General features: G+C 44.6%; 1 protein-coding gene across 1 annotated transcript in view; it reads right to left on the bottom strand.

Moving 5' to 3' along the window:
- CPNE2 (copine 2) overlaps window positions 1-16,230 on the bottom strand; it is an 83,152-nt gene that overhangs the window by 16,313 nt on the left and 50,609 nt on the right. Inside the window, exons 6-9 of the mRNA XM_056862216.1 lie at window positions 14,434-14,523; window positions 12,227-12,325; window positions 7,978-8,064; window positions 5,685-5,744 (exon numbers count right to left, since the gene is read on the bottom strand). Coding sequence (XP_056718194.1) covers window positions 5,685-5,744; window positions 7,978-8,064; window positions 12,227-12,325; window positions 14,434-14,523 — 336 coding nt within the window. The remainder of the gene's footprint in view (window positions 1-5,684; window positions 5,745-7,977; window positions 8,065-12,226; window positions 12,326-14,433; window positions 14,524-16,230) is intronic.

A 16,230-nucleotide genomic window follows, 5' to 3' on the forward strand; every position in this document is an offset into this window, starting at 1 on the left:
AGTGCAGTCAAGTCACAACCAGCTTATGGCGATCTCATTGGGTTTTCAAGGCAAGAGATGAACAGAAGTGGTTTTCCACTGCCTGCCTCTGTGCAGCAACCCTGGACCTCCTTAGCAGTCTCCTGTCCTAGTACTAATCAGGGCCAACCCAGCTTAGCTTCTGAAATCTGACAAGGTTGAGCTAGGCTGAGCTATCCAGGTCATGGCCCCATTACACTCATCCATAAATCAGTCTACAATCTTCTGAAAATGAACTGCAATACAGCACTTCCTACCAGGAGGAAGATGCTCATTGTAGCTCCTCTGGGAGACTGTTCCAGAGAAATGAGGCCACAACTGAGAAGGCCTAGTCTGAGCCAAGGATGATCCTTCCATCCCATGTGATGGGAGGGTAACAAGAGCTGTTGTACAGACTAGGAGCAGCAGAGATGGATCTTCAGGAGCGTAACCCCCAGATTTTGAAGAGCTTGGAAGGTAAGGACCAGCAACTTAAATCGAGCTTGGAAACAGGTAACCGGTGAAGTAGTTTGAATGCAGATGCTATATGTTCACACCAGTGCGCACCAGCTAAAATACAGGCTGTTGCATCTTGAATGAACTGAAGTTTCCAAGATGACTTTTTTTAAAAAAAGTATGCTGCTTTATTGACAAAACCAGTTCTGCAAGTTTCAGGGAAAAGCCGTGACTATGACGGATGCCTATTGGCTACTATCATGTCTCCCCTTAGCTGTCTTTTTTCTTGGCTGAAAAGTTCCATAATCTACTGTCTTTCCTCATGGGAAAGGTGCTCCAACCTCTACCGGTAATCATCTTGTCTGATCTCCTTCAATACTTTTTCCAGCTCTGCAATATCCTTTTTGAGATACGGCAACCAGAACTGCACACAGGATTCCAAACATGGGCATTACAATATTGGTTGTTTTATTTACAATCCCTTTCCTAATAAATCCTAGTAGACCCTTCCTTGGCTGGTGTCCATAAAGAGGTGTCCATGTCTTCCCACTTCGAGAGACGGGGAGGGATGCTTCCAATATGGTGGTTTAATTGTTCAATCTCAATTCCGCCCCTCTTGGAGAACAGAACTTGGAACTGTATTATATTCATTTCTTACATTTATATACCTCTTCTTCGCTATGTTCTGAATTCACAGCATTAACCACTGCTTTGCACTGACCAACAGAAAGACAAAGGGTACCAAGTTGGAATCAAGTCCGAACTGACCCTAGAAGCTAAAATGACTAAACTGAGGCTATCGTATTTTGGTCACATCATGAGACGACAAGAGTCACTGGAAAAGACAGTCATGCTAGGAAAAGTTGAGGGCAGCAGGAAAAGAGGAAGACTCAACAAGAGATGGACTGACTCAATAAAGGAAGCCACAGCCCTCAATTTGCAAGATCTGAGCAAGGCTGTCAAAGATAGGACATTTTGGAGGACTTTCATTCATAGGGTTGCCATGAGTCGGAAGCGACTTGACAGCACTTAACACATACACACACAAACACCAAGTTGGACAATACAGTGTTACTGCATGACCCTGATATCTGCCACAAAGGCAGTCCGGTTCCTCACCAGCTAAAGCTTTGGACTGATGATTTCCCGTTTTTGGTACTTGCTTATTTGGCTGTCAGATAAGCTACTATTCTCCCCTTTTATGCCAGCAAGCCTTGATGCAATAGTTTGGCTGCGTGTGTAATGCACTTGTACTCATCCCGTTTCTATGGCAACTCTTTCTCCCTTCCCCTTTGTATCTCTGTAGACCAAAACAACAAACAAAAATTTAAATGCTCAGAGTGTGCATGTGTGTGCAAATGTAGACACAAAACCTTGTGTGCTAAATTCAGAAACAGAAGTTTGCAAAAACTGAGGGAGAGGGAACATTGTACAAAACTCTCGTTACAACGAACCTGTCTCGACACAAATCCCATAAACAGAACTGCCAAGTAGTGAATGCAGGAAGAGGGATGCAATGTCTCTTAATAGCATGGACCACCAGGGTCATCTAGTCCAACCCCCTGCACAATGCAGGAAATTCACAACTACCCCCCAAACCCCCAGTGACCTCTACTACATGCCCAGAAGATGGCCAAGATGCCTTCCCTCTCATCATCTGCCTAGGGTTATAGAATCAGCATTGCTGAAAGATGGCCATCTAACCTCTGCTTAGAAACCTCCAGGGAAGGAGAGATTACCACCTCCCAAGGAAGCCTGTTCCACTGAGGAACCGCTCTAACTCATACAAAATTATTCCTAATGTCTAGACGGAAACTCCTTTGATTTAATTTCAATCCGTTGTTTCTGGTTCGACCTTCTGGGGCAACAGAAAACAACTCAGCACCATCCTCTATATGACAGCCCTTCAAGTACTTGAAGATGGTTATCATATCCCCTCTCAGTCTTCTCCTCTTCAGGCTAAACATATCCAGCTCCTTCAACCTTTCCTCATAGGACTTTGTCTCCAGACCCCTCACCATCTTTGTTGCCCTCTTTGCATGTAAGTTACACACTTTGCGAATCTCTTAGGAGGACACTGAACTTTTCATAAAGGCTGTCTCAGTAACATTAATAACAGGCCAACCATGAACCAGAGATTCCCCCTCGGAAAAGAACCAGAAGGATGATATTTTCTTTGGGTCAACTCCAGCACTCATTTGAGATGTCAAATGATTCTGCACTACACTGACAGAATTATTGCTTCTGCTTATCCTCAATAACATGCCATGCAAAAAGAACAGGGGATAGGCCTACTGGATTAATATCTCCAAAGTGTCAGGACCTTTCTACCCTCTGGATTTTGTACAGAGATACATTGCCTGTTGCATGGTATTCGGGCCCTTGGTCTTAAGGTGGAAATTTGGTGTTGGGGACAATGCAGGCTTGCAGAAGCTTTGATTGGAAGGGCTGTGGCTCAGTGGTAGAGCATCTGCTTGACATGCAGAAGGTCCCAGTTCAATCCCCAGCATCTCCAGTTAAAGGATAAGGCAGTAGGTGATGTGAAAGACCTTTCTCTGCCTGAGACCCTGGAGAGCCGCTGCCAGTCTGAGTAGACAATACTGACTTTGATGGACCAATGGTCTGATTCAGTAGAAGATAGCTCCATGTGATGCTCTGAGGCAAACATTGGAAGCGCAATAAAACTCCACTCCCTGCTGCTGGCCTGCGAAAGGGATGCTGCTATCGAATGCCAAGATTCTGGCAAACCACAAGCCATGCCTAGCAGACTATGCTTTACTTGGTGGCTTATGAATTGTATTGGATTGGGAGTTCAATTTCTGGACCCACAAAGCAAAGTATCTTACACACCAGAGAATGGGATTCTTCCCACTGATGGCATGGTTATTGCAAAGGTGGCTGGTGCGCAAAACAGGGCCAAATGTCTTCTTAGGCCTCAATCTGATGAGATGAAGATTACACATCTCCCTCCATCCATAAAATGCAAACCTGAGGCTCAGGCAGCCTCAATTTACCTCTGGGTCATGCAGGGAAGGGACAGGGGGATTTGATCCCTTCAGCCTGGTTTGCAACTTGGCTTCCTGATGTGTTATTAACATTTTAAAGGAGAAAAAAATATTCCTTAAAACTGGCATTTCCCCCCCTTTAAAGTGCTAACAACAAAACAGGGAGCCCAGTTTCCAACAGCAAAATCAAGTGTTAAAACCTTTCCTGCATGGCCCCACGACAAACTGAGGCGGCATTTTGCATTTTTATGGACAGGATGTGTGAATCTTTGCCACGGCTGTATGAGTCAGATGCTCTCTCCGACACAAGTGAAGACAAATGACAGACTCAGTCTAATGGTGAAGCAATTTTCTAACATTTTAAGGGTTTAAAAATACCCACAAATGGTGTGCATCTGCATTACATGAATCAGGCACTCAAAAAAAATTTAAGTAGGAAAGGTCAACAAGGCAATCCCCTTCTGTGCAACAGTGCCTCTTTTCTAAACCTTTTACTGTTTCAATGCGCAGTTCTTTGAAAGCCCATCACCAGGCGCACATTTGCCATGTGTGTGTTCTGTAGGCCTGTTCTGCGAAACAGAAGTTAAAATTCCTAAACTGAGGCGACTGTCCTTTGATCACACCATGAGAAGACTCATTCAAAAAGATAATAATGCTAGGGAAAGTTGAAGACAGTAGGAAAAGAGGAAGACCCAACACGAGAAGAATTGACTTAATAAAGGAAGCCAGGGCCTTCAGTTTGCAAGACCTGAGCATGGCTGTCAGATAGGACATTTTGGAGGCCATTAATGCACAGAGTCACCATATGTCGCTGACTTGACAGCACATAACACAAATATTCTGCAAAGCCCAGAACACACCTAATGCATACACTCCCCAATTCCTTGGAGTAAGAAGCATGGCGTGTGAGGCAGAGGACTACAGACTATGACCAACATATGAAGGGCAGCAGAGTGGCAGATTTCAAGCAGGCACAATCCACCGGGACAATCTCTTGCACAAGCCTCGCAAAATAGCGTCTTCTGTGCATTGCAAAGAAGACTGTGCAAGAAAACCTCAAGGTGGATTAATTAGCGAGCACATGGGGGATGACATTTTGATTTTCCTTCGGAGGCACCAAAATGTCTTCTTGCACGTGCGCCAAACTAATTGGGACACGGTTCCTCATTTGCTCATGTAACAAGGTCATCAAGGAATCGTTCACCAGGGAAACATTCCTGAAATAATCAAGATTTACGAGGAAACTGGTGATGTGGTTGGACTTCTCACACTTCAGCGTTGGGCAGCAAAATCGGGAAAGAAATTACAATTGACTAACAGGGTGGGGGTGTTTTGTATACACACAGTACAGGGATGGATGTTGTGAGTTGTTTTACTTCATGCTTTGTTTGTAATTGGAATAAGGGCTGACAGGAGACAAACTCTGAAATCCACAACGTTTGCCTACTCAATGGATTTGTAGACTCCTCCAGGCCGCTCCAGCAGCATTTCATACCCACAAATTATTCCTATTTGGGCAGCTGAATTCTGTCTGTAATTGGATTAAGTCAAACTGCTGGGTGAAATGAAGGCCCTGGATGGTATATTTTCACTTCCATTCATTCTGGAAATAGTTCACAAGCCTCAATCCAAGTGAGTACAACAAATGCATTCTACAGCCATCGTATCATTGCACAAAAATGGTTATTTGTCCCCCAAGTTGAAACTGTAAACTGTTGATAGTAAGCAAACCGCCTTTTGTGCTGTTCAGAATCCACTGCTTCTGATGTTCAGGAGCCAGTAGTCTCCAGTCCATAAAGTTCTGCCATTTTTAAGATGGCGCTTAGGACTGGCTGTGGCAAAGCTTCCACTGCAGTCACCTTTCTGTTTCCCCTTGCAAACTGGAGAAAGGAGGTTATTCTTTTGCTCCAGGCTTAAAGGGAAAAGCCCCGGGAGCCTCATGCATCATGCTCTGAAAGAACATATGGAAAATCCCCCCCCCCCTCGAATGGAAGCAGCCCTCATAGCACTGGGTGGCTTCATAGGATTAAAACTGAAAAAAAGGGCACTCAAGTGAGGTGTGTGAAGAAGGCTTATTTCTGCCTGGCGGCCTAGACAAACCGATTTCCAATCATTAAGCATCCCTAAAGCTTGAATGAGTGTTTAAGATTTTAACCTAGCACCTCCCCCCTCAATAAACTGCCATATTTATGACAGCTAAATGAATGAAAAAGGCAGAGTCCTTACCGTAAACATTAGCTGGCAGCCCCCAAGGATGTAGTCCAGGAAGGAGTAATCTCTGGTGATCTTAAAAGGAGTTTAAAGAGATGGGGAAAGGAAGGGGGACAGAAAAGAAGGAATAATTTTAATGTAAATACCAGGTTCCTTTTGCAGAATGCTTAGAATGTTTTCAAGTGGAATAACGATCCGGTTTTGCCATAGATTAAAAAAACGCACACAATTCTTTCCTGGGCAGGGTGAATTGGAGGTGGGAAATGCTGTCAAACCCATAGGGTTTTCATGGTGAGAGACAGACAGAAGTGGTTTGCTTTGCCTACCTATACCTAGCGACCCTGGGCTTCCTTGCTGGTCTCCCATCCAAGTACTAACCAGGGCCGATCCTGCTTAGCTTCCGAGATTTGATGAGATTAGGCTAGCCAAGCCCATCCAGTTCAGAGAACCTTTTAAATACTAGACTTCAGCCCTAAAACCCCTATATCATAATGGGTTTCTCTTCTCTAACAGTTTTTTTTTCTTGATTCCACTAACCTCTGTTTACAAGGCCATCTGGTTGCCCATTATGGCCAATTCCATATTCTGGAAAAAAGGCAACAACATTAAGGAAACCAGGTTGTACCTCTTAATCTAATTATTTACAGAGCAGGAACTCTGCAATTATTGCCTACTTCATCAGATGGGGCTACAGCTGTTTGCTGGGGAAATCAAGTTAGTGGAATGTTTAGCAAGGATTATTGAAGGGACATTTCACTAATAAGCAATTGACATCCAAGGGAACGTCTGCATGGGAGCCCTGGCACAATCTTCCCCATGCTGAATGGGCAACTCCTACTGAGCCCTAGTTCATTCTTGCAGCCAGTTACATGGACTGGAAGATAATGTGAGGTCAAAAAGTGGAAGACCCCAGGGCAAACCCAGCATAGTGTAGCGGTTAGAGTGTGGGGGCTAGGATCTGGGAGACCCAAGTTCATAAGGGAACCCACCCCCTCACTTTCCCTATCACTACCCAACTCAGCTCAGTAGTTGATTCATTTGAAATGTGGTGTTGGAAGAGAGTGTTACGGATACCATGGACTACCAAAAAGACAAATAAGCGGATTCTAGAGGACTAAACTGAGGCTATCGTACTTTGGTCACATTATGAGAAGACAAGAGTCCCTGGAAAAGACAATCATGCTAGGAAAAGTGGAAGGCAGCAGGAAAAGAGGAAGAACCAACAAGAGATGGACTGACTCAATAAAGGAAGCCATGGCCCTCAGTTTGCAAGACCTGAGAAAGGCTGTTAATGATAGGATGTTTTAGAGGACGCTGATTCATTGGGTCGCCATGAGTCAGAAGCAACTTGACAGCACTTCACACACACACACACACACACACACACACACACACACACACAACTCAGCTCAACTCAGCAGGGGAAGAGGGAGGGGAAAGCTCTTTAAAGGAGGGAAGGGGAGTCCTGTGGCAGAAAGCTGCTCCATGCCACTTTGAAAGCAGGACTTAGTTCTGCCCTGCCTCTACAGCACCAATGGAGGGACTGTCCTCTCTGAGAGAGGCCTCCTTGAAACCAAGTTTGTTTTTCTTCAGTTCAGAGGGTAAATCCCTGGGAACATCAGCAACCATGCTCAGTCATACCCTTTGATCTGCTTTCCATGTGAGGGAAAACCTTTGTGTGGAAGCAGCCTTTCTGGAACCTGAGAATTCATTCAAGACTTACGATACATTTTTTAAGTCATCGTCTGAATCACTGATTACAAGAGATTGACAGTGCCTTATGGACATCCTACACACAAAAGCATGTATTAAAACCACCAATTGTTACTTGATTCAAGAAAAAACAGAATTTGGAGCAGAGAAGTGGGAGGGCAACGCTTAACTCTTCCCTGATCACAATTTCACTGCTACAACTTCTACCCTTATAGGTAGGGTTGCCAGGTCCCTTTTTGCCACCGGCGGGAGGTTTTTGCGGTGGTGCCTGAGGAGGGCGGGGTTTGGGGAGGGGAGGGACTTCAACGCCATAGAGTCTAATTGCTGAGGCGGCCATTTTCTCCAGGGGAACTGATCTCTATTGGCTGGAGATCAGTTGTAATAGCAGGAGATCTCCAGCTAGTACCTGGAAGTTGGCAACCCTACTTATAGGCAGAAAAGTGGCAGAATCCAATTCCTGCCATTTCTCTTTCTCAGTCTACCTCCCCTTCTTCTATTCTCCCCACCAAAACTACTTTTACTTACAAGATGCAGCTGTCAGGATTTTAACACACATGTTTGAGTATAACCTTCACCGTTTGCACAGGACACTTACTTTGCAGGATTTCACTATGATGATGCCAGAGTTCTTATAGCTCCGTTTCTTCTTCTGTTTTTTGGGGTTAATGCACTCAAATTCTACCTGTAAGAAAGATACACAGAAAGCAGCAAATGTAAAGGCTTTCTGAAAACAAATTCTCCCCTCTACCAAAGGCTTACACATACATGAAGCTGCCTTCTACTGAATCAGACCCTTGGTCCATCAAAGTCAGTATTGCCTACTCAGACTGGCACCAGCTCTCCAGGGTCTCAGGCAGATGTCTTTCACATCACCTACTTGCCCAGTCCCTTTAACTGGAGATGCCAGGGATTGAACCTGGGACCTTCTGCCTGCCAAGCAGATGCTCTTCTACTGAGCCACAGCCAAGAGGTAGTAATGTGCCACAGCAACTCGCTGCCCTAGGCAGAGCCTCAGTTACTTGGACCAAACAGAACCTAAGCTGTGAATTTAGAGTAAAACAATTGTCATATTTTGCTGAAATTATTTTGCTCTCAAGATGTACACGATGAACAATCTGGGATTTTCGGAGCCCGGTGAAAAGTCAAGAAACATTTATATGTAGGTGTAGCGTTGCTGAGCAGGTAGGGACCCGATCGGTCCCTTGCATGACAGCTTTTTGGGAGCCCACAGAAGAACAGGCTATCAGCGTTGTAGTATGTGCCTCACTTCCACAAGTGCTGAGAAATCTCCGAAGCGGCACTTCAGCATTCAGCTGGCTTTGGAAGAAACGAGTGCTGAAGAGTTATGGTATCTTTGTAATATTTACTTTATCTATAAATATCACGAGTAGAGCCAGTGTGGTGTAGTGGTTAAGAGCAGTGGTTTGGAGCGGTGGAGTCTGATCTGGAGAACCGGGTTTGATTCCCCACTCCTCCACATGAGCAGCGGACGCTAATCTGGGGAACTGGATTTGTTTCCCCACTCCTCTACACGAAGCCAGCTGGGTGACCTTGGGCTAGTCACAGCTCTCTCAGCCTCACCTACCTCACAAGGTGTCTGTTGTAGGGAGGGGAAGGGAAGGGGATTGTAAGCTGGTTTGAGTCTCCCTTAAGTGGTAGAGAAAGTCGGCATATAAAAACCAACTCTTCTTCTTCTAGAATCGGTCAGAAGTGTGCAAAGTCCTCAAAGCAGGCAGCGAATCCACAGACAGCAATTTGCATGGCTTCTTCCTGGAGAGCCTCTGCCGGACTGAGTAGACAATACTGACTTTGATGGACCAAGGGTCTGATTCAGTATAAGGCACCTGCATGTGTTCTTGTGATCCTCTCCCTGATTCTTCCCAGTTTCAGCTAATCCCAGCAAGCAACTTTCATCTTTTTTTTAATTCCTAAGGCTCCATCTACTCATCTACACATAACAAAGTCCCTGTGTTAGTTGGGGAACAACACAAGGACTTCACATGTGCAACGGACGTTTTGTGCCTCCCAGTCACACAGGGAGAAGTTTTTGTAGTCTCCCTCCACATTCTGTTTTTGAATCCACGAACCGCCCACAGAGCAACTTATTGGCTCCATTGTGAAAAAATATACTATTTATGTAGTTATGCATAAGTTTCACAATGGAGATGATAGTGGCTCTGTAGAGTGGTTTGAGGATGTGAAAACAGCAGGAGGAGGTAGGATTGTCATTTGCCTGCTATTGAGAGGCAAACTCCTGCTGATGCTCCACCATCCCTGCTGGTTCACAACTGAGTGGAGGGAGAAAATGGGGAGGACAAAGTCAGCAATGCTCTAGGAATCTTCTCTATGGTTTTTACCACAGAGATCGGGCAAAATCTGAGAGCACCAGTGATGTCATGTCTGGGTTCCAGCATGGGTGACTTCACTTCCCATGCCCTACCTCCAAGTCTCCCAAGGGCTCCAGGCATGCTACAGCTGCTTCTCCCTGAGTGCTGTAGGTTGCCAGGCAAACAGCGGGAGTCAGGGATGCAGACATGGGGGAACACCAGCGGTGATGGCATGACTTTACTTCAGGGGAAAACCCAGAAATGACATCACTGCTCTCTAGGAATCACAAAGGTGAAACCATAGAGTTTTTGGCAATTCCTACAGAGGACTGATGTCGCTTCTGGGTTTTCTCTGGAAGTGACATTGCACTGTTGACCCAACAGTATCTTTAAAAAATTTCCTCTAGCCAGAGGAAAGTCTTTCATCATAGCAAACAGAAAAGAGCCATTGTGCAACTGGGAGGCACAAAACTCCCATCCCACGTATGCTACAAAGTTCTCGTGTTGTCCCCAACAAACACGAGGCCTTTGTAATGTGCAGATGGAGCCTGATCAGGCAACGCCCTCCCCTGTTTGCTCAAGAAACGCTGCCCTCCCTCCTGTGGTGCAATTTGTCACTGAGGGAAGCTTCTCTCGATTCCTACCAAGCCGCTCTTCTGCCTGATGTTTGCCTGACTGAGAGGAGCTTTATATTTACACTGTAGGAGCAGCAACAGAAATTATGAATAATAAAAAAAAGACTAAGAAATATTAGGTCCCTTCTACCACACTTTTGGTAAACACAGGACTGAGGGAAGGCCGGCAAAGCTGGGGGAGGGGGTCCTGTTCATCTGAACTAAACTGTATTGCTGGGGGCAGGGTGGGCCCTGGCTGGCATCCAGGCAAGGAAACTTGGAAATGCATCTGCAGCCAACTTTAGTGCCTGAGGTGGGGGGGGGGGGGAAAGGCACTTCCCGAGCTATTTAAAGCAAGTGACTACGTTTAGAAGCCCCCAGTACCCAACAGAGACAAAAGTGGAAACAGCAGATGAGCGCAGCAGGATGGAGAGCTTGGGAAAAGTAGGTGGTGGAGCGATGTTGATTACTTGCTGGGTAAACAAAGGCGTGTACCTGGTTTTATTTTTAAGCTTTATGTGCAGAAGCACCCCAGCTATCTCCCTAAAAGAATTCTCTCTTTCCACCCTGAAGCGCATTCTCTCTCTCTCATAAATAAACACACACACAAACCCTCCCCAAAAAAAATCTACCCCATGTCTTGCATAAGAGAGAAAACTGAAATTTTACTACTGGCTTCAATGAGTTTTGAAATCAATACTGACCATTTAAAACTCTAACTGGTTGGGCCATTATTAAGACTCCTTGTAGATGACTGCTCTAAACCAGGGCTGTGGCTCAGTGGTAGGGCATCTGCTTGGCATGCAGAAGGTCTCAGGTTCAGTTCCTGGCATCTCCAGTTAAAGGGACTAGGCAAGTAGGTGATGTGAAACACTTCTGCCTGAGACCCTGAAGAGCCACTGCCAGTCTAAGTAGACAATACTGATTTGATGGAACAAGGGTATGGTCCAGTATAAGGCAGCTTTATGTGATCAGGAACCAGATGTTATCCAATTGTTGGCCCAATTCCAAGTAAAGAGAAACAGGGACTGGGTTTCATACAGCTGATTTAAATCTGTTAATGAGCTGTCTCTAAAGCACTCTGAAGCGCTCTGGCCATTTCAAACAGCGCCATGCTTTTCCTCCCACCTTTTTTCATGCTGCATTATTTTTCAGCTTTTTAAAAAACATTCTAAGATTAGTGCTTTAGAGCTATAGCAGCATAGCAATCCAATGCATCCAAATGGTGGTGATGTAGCACTGAATTGCTATAGCAACACCATTCGAATGCATAGGATTGCTATGGTGCTACAGCACTAAACTCAGAACATTTTTTAAAAGCCAAAAAAGAATGCACTGTTTATTTCGGCCTTCTCAGATCCAAGGCACCCAAGTCAGAGGGGATCAATCCTGTCAGCAGCACTCGAGCCCTGATCCCCAATAAGAATAATATGCAACAGCTACAAAACCCCAACCTCATCTACACCAGGAGTGAGAATGGGGGCCACAAAAGCGATCTGAGGTGACCCTGCCTCAGAGTCACCATGAGGCTAACTAGTAGTAATGCTGCCATGTCGGGACATTTCACTGGAAATGGGGATCCCATTTCTTACATGTTCGCAAGGTCAATATCCTGAACCAGAGTCACTTGGGAAGAGATTCCCTTTTATTTTTTAAAAAAAATCTTTGCCAAGGGAAGTAATGCCTTTCATATTAGCTCCTCTTAGGAGTTCAGGAAGAGTGCAAGCAGAAAATTCCTAACAGGTTCAAATCTTTGGCATCTCCATTTGAGAGCATCTTAGACAGCAGGACTCTCTCTGCCTAAGACCCTGGAGTACCATGGACAGTCTACCGGGCTACATGGGCAACGCTCTGACTCAGAAAACATTGTGCACTTCAGAATATGGTGCGCTCCAGTGCTTACCACAAAGGCATCTTGGGCTTCACACATCTTAGTCACAGAGGTCTGGAACTCCCCGATGAAGTCATGCCCCCCGTCATTATCATAATCAAAACACACAACCTGACAAGAAAAAGCAAGAGAGCACTGAGGATTCTGCGTAGCTCAGGTGTGTCCTCATCCATACATTGTTGTTGTTTTTAATTCCAGGTGCAATGTGAATAGCTTGCTTTCCCCTGCCAATAATCAGTGTTCTAGTCAAAAAACTCTATTTAAAAGTAGTAAATAAAATAAAAAATACATTAAAAAGGTTCAAAGACACAAATCAGACTGGCATACGTAAAAGTCATTTTGAGTAAATAAGAATGCATGACACTGACACTATCAAAAGATTATTCAGAAAAGGTATCCTCGCTGAATTCAGATCTGAGAAATTTATACGCCACATAGCGCTGTGAACTTATACAGAGTACATGGGTGAAAATCACATTTCCTAGCATATCTGTCCTTCTGAATTGTCCATTTCATGACATTACCCTTCTGAGCTCAAACTGATAATACAGTGAAGGCTAAATGTGGTCAATTACAGTATCACTGTTCTGTTTCCTGGGATTTATGATGGCAGACAAACAGCTATTCATGAGTGGTTATATCAACTGTTATCAGAACCGGTTCATGCTAGCTGAAGAAACTTCTTGAGGATGCTAATTTGCAGAAGAAGAAGAAAAGTTGGCTTTTATATGCCGACTTTCTCTACCACTTAAGGGAGACTCAAACTGGCTTACAATCACCTTCCCTTCCCCTCCCCACAACAGACACCCTGTGAGGTAGGTGAGGCTGATAGAACTCTAAGAGAGCTGTGACTAGCCCAAGGTCACCCAGCTAGATTTGTGTGTAGGAGTGGGGAAACAAATCCAGTTCACCAGATTAGCCTCCGCCACTCATGTGGAGGAGTGGGGAATCAAACCCAGTTTTCCAGATCAGACTCCACCGCTCCAAACCACCGCTCTTAACCACTACAACATGCTGGCTCTCGAGAAAGAAAACTTCCTGTTTGGAGTTGGTATAGGAAGTCAATCAGTTTTAATTGATTCAGGTGAACTTATGCTTGGTGCTGGAAAGTGCCGTCAAGTCACAGCTGACTGATGATGACCCCGTAGTGTTTTCAAGGCATGAGACGTTGAGAGGTGGTTTGCCATTGTCTTGTCTCGACATCACAACCCTGGTATTCCTTGGTGGTCTCCCATCCAAAGACTAACCAGGACCGACTCTGCTTAGCTTCCGAGATCTGACGAGATTGGGCTAGCCTGGGCTATCCAGGTGCTTAACTGATGATATAAAACCTATTAAAATATTATTATTTATTTATTTAAAACATGTCTATGCCACCTTTACAGCAAATAGGGGCCCCAAGGTGGTGAACATCAAAACATTAACATATTTCAATATTAAAATATTTGAGACATTAGAAAATGTAAAATAAACTATGTATAAAATACTTTTATTCCCTTTCTGCGATTCTTTTGTGAAGAGGAGGGTATTGCATTTGCCTCATACAGAAGCCATTTTGGATTTGGGTCTACCTGCCACAGCCACCATTTTTGGTGTTGCTCATCATACCCTCTGAAAATTCGAGAAGTGCCTATAAACTCAAAAAGGTGTGGGGATCCCTATGCTAAATAAAACATTTAAACACACATAACAATACAACCGACGGGGAGGGCCAGTAACAGTTATTGGGGGAACACTGAGCAAAACAAAAAGTTTTCACCTGCTGGCAGTGGACAACGATAGAAGGATACAAAAGAATGTCCCCAGGGAGGGGTTTCCAAAGTCTTAGTGCCATGTCTGAGAAGGGCCTTTCTTGGGTCGCAACCCCTCTAACCTTTCATGGAGGGGGCACCCAAAGCAGGGCCTCTGAAGATGACCAGAGTGGGTTGCCACAGGGGTTTAAAGGCTTATACCAGCACTTTGAATTGGGTCTGGAAGCAAACTGAGAACCAGTGTTGATGGAACAAGAGTGGAGTGAAGACATACATTTTGATTTAAATTAGATTCCATAACTGACGGAAGGGGGAAGAGAGCCTTTTGTTGCTGGCTGGTATGTCTATCAAATGGGCTACAAACGCTGGAGGTGGGGAGGGAGACAACCCAAAATGAGAGAATCCCAATGGTACATCTACCCTTATACACCCAGTAACCCAAGTGGAGGAGGATTCGGCCGCCATTACCTTGATCTGTTTTTCAATATCCCCATCGCACAGCGATACTAAAGGCACAGTGAATGGCTTCCACACGGGATCCAGCGTATATTTAATCACCTGCAATGCAGAAAGAGGCAGAAATGTTTTTGTGCAACAGGTAAATGATAAAGTTCAAATTCGTACCAGAAATTGGCAACAGATGCTCCAGGCCAGAGAATGAGGTGATGTGAATCAATTTTTTTTAACACCTCCCTCCCACAGAATCAAGACAGTGATGCAAATTATCAGCTAACACCAAGGCTGGTCAGAGTAAATATTAAGTATAATGGTCTCAAATGAGATCAGGATGTGGTTTGCATAGTTGTGTTTCTTCATGAATTTACTCAAATGTGTTGCTAATATGTAATGAATGTAGGCATTCTCTGATTGCTCCAGGATAGGAAGAGAGCAGGATGCTAGATGCTGGACAGCTAAGACGCTCCTCACAGTAGGGCAGTGAAACTAGGCTACCCACACATAAAGTTTCTGTATACTTGGGAAACTGCCTGGGTATGAAAATCTTATCAAGTTAAAAAAGACATCCCTGCCCCAGCACAATGCTGAATACACCCATCATCAATACATCTAATTCTCATATGACCAAATCAGTGAATACGTAAATCCGGAAACTGTAGCCATGAACAGATGATACAGATTTTTCTACAAACCACAAAAAAGTCCCAGGTTTGCAGAAATTTCTGAAATTGAAATAAATAAACAAATAAATAAATGGGGTCTTTAAAAACCCAAATATTAGAAGCAGCACATGTAGCTTTAAGAAACAATACCCTCTGTGGCTGCCAGAAGAGTATTGCCAGCCTTCAAGCTTGGTTTCTGTCAGTAAAAGATGAGATAGGGAGGACCGTATCTAGGGTTGTTGTTTTTTTAATATATTTTATTAAGTTTTTCAGAATAACATAGAATAAAGAAGGGAAAGGGGGTTGGGAACAGTTATAGTACATTGTACAGGGTTGGCATTCAGGACAGGTCTTCACTATTTCCATCTTTTCATAGCAATCTTGTTTCAATATTTTTAACTGTCTGTTATCTGTCAATTGAATCTTCTCTATATATCACTATTATTAAACAATTACTCTAACATTTCTTGCTTTCTGTTAATCTAACTCATTTTTAGTCGTAACTTTATGTGCATCAACTGTCTGTTAACTGTCAAGTATCTAGGGTTGTTTTGTCCTTCGAGGGAGGACTCATCAGCCTTTCCAGCAACCACCAGGTAACTTGCTACCACCTGACTTGCATGATCCAGGCCTAGCTGCTTGCTACTGTTCAACAACAGCTACCCACAAAAGCCAGTGTGGTGTAGTGGTTACAGTTTCAGACTAGGAACTGGAAGACCCCATTTTGAATCCTCACTCTGCCAGGGAAGCTTTCTGGGTGACCTTGGGTCAGTCACACCCTTTCAGCCTAATATACCTCACAGAGTTGTTGTGAGGATGAAACGGAGGAGAGGAGAATGACCTTTGGGACCTCACTGGGGAGAAAGGTGGGATATAAATGAAGTAAATAAAAAATATAGCTGAAGACAAGAGGCACGTAAAAGATACGCGGGGTTGGGAGCAGCAAGGAAAGAAGGAAGCAAGGAAAGGTGAGGATATGGGGGATGCCTGTGGGAAGGGGGATACGGAGGAGAGGTGCCCCCCACAAGTCTTTGTGGGTTCCCCACCGTGCAACTGGACGCAGCCCAGCCGTCAGCACTACGCAACTCGGCCACAGTGTTCTGGGATAGAAGATGTCAGGGGAGGGAAGGCAGGAAAACTGAAGAGC

This window comes from Euleptes europaea, chromosome 17, assembly GCF_029931775.1.
Source record: "Euleptes europaea isolate rEulEur1 chromosome 17, rEulEur1.hap1, whole genome shotgun sequence".
NCBI classification, from domain to species: domain Eukaryota; kingdom Metazoa; phylum Chordata; class Lepidosauria; order Squamata; family Sphaerodactylidae; genus Euleptes; species Euleptes europaea.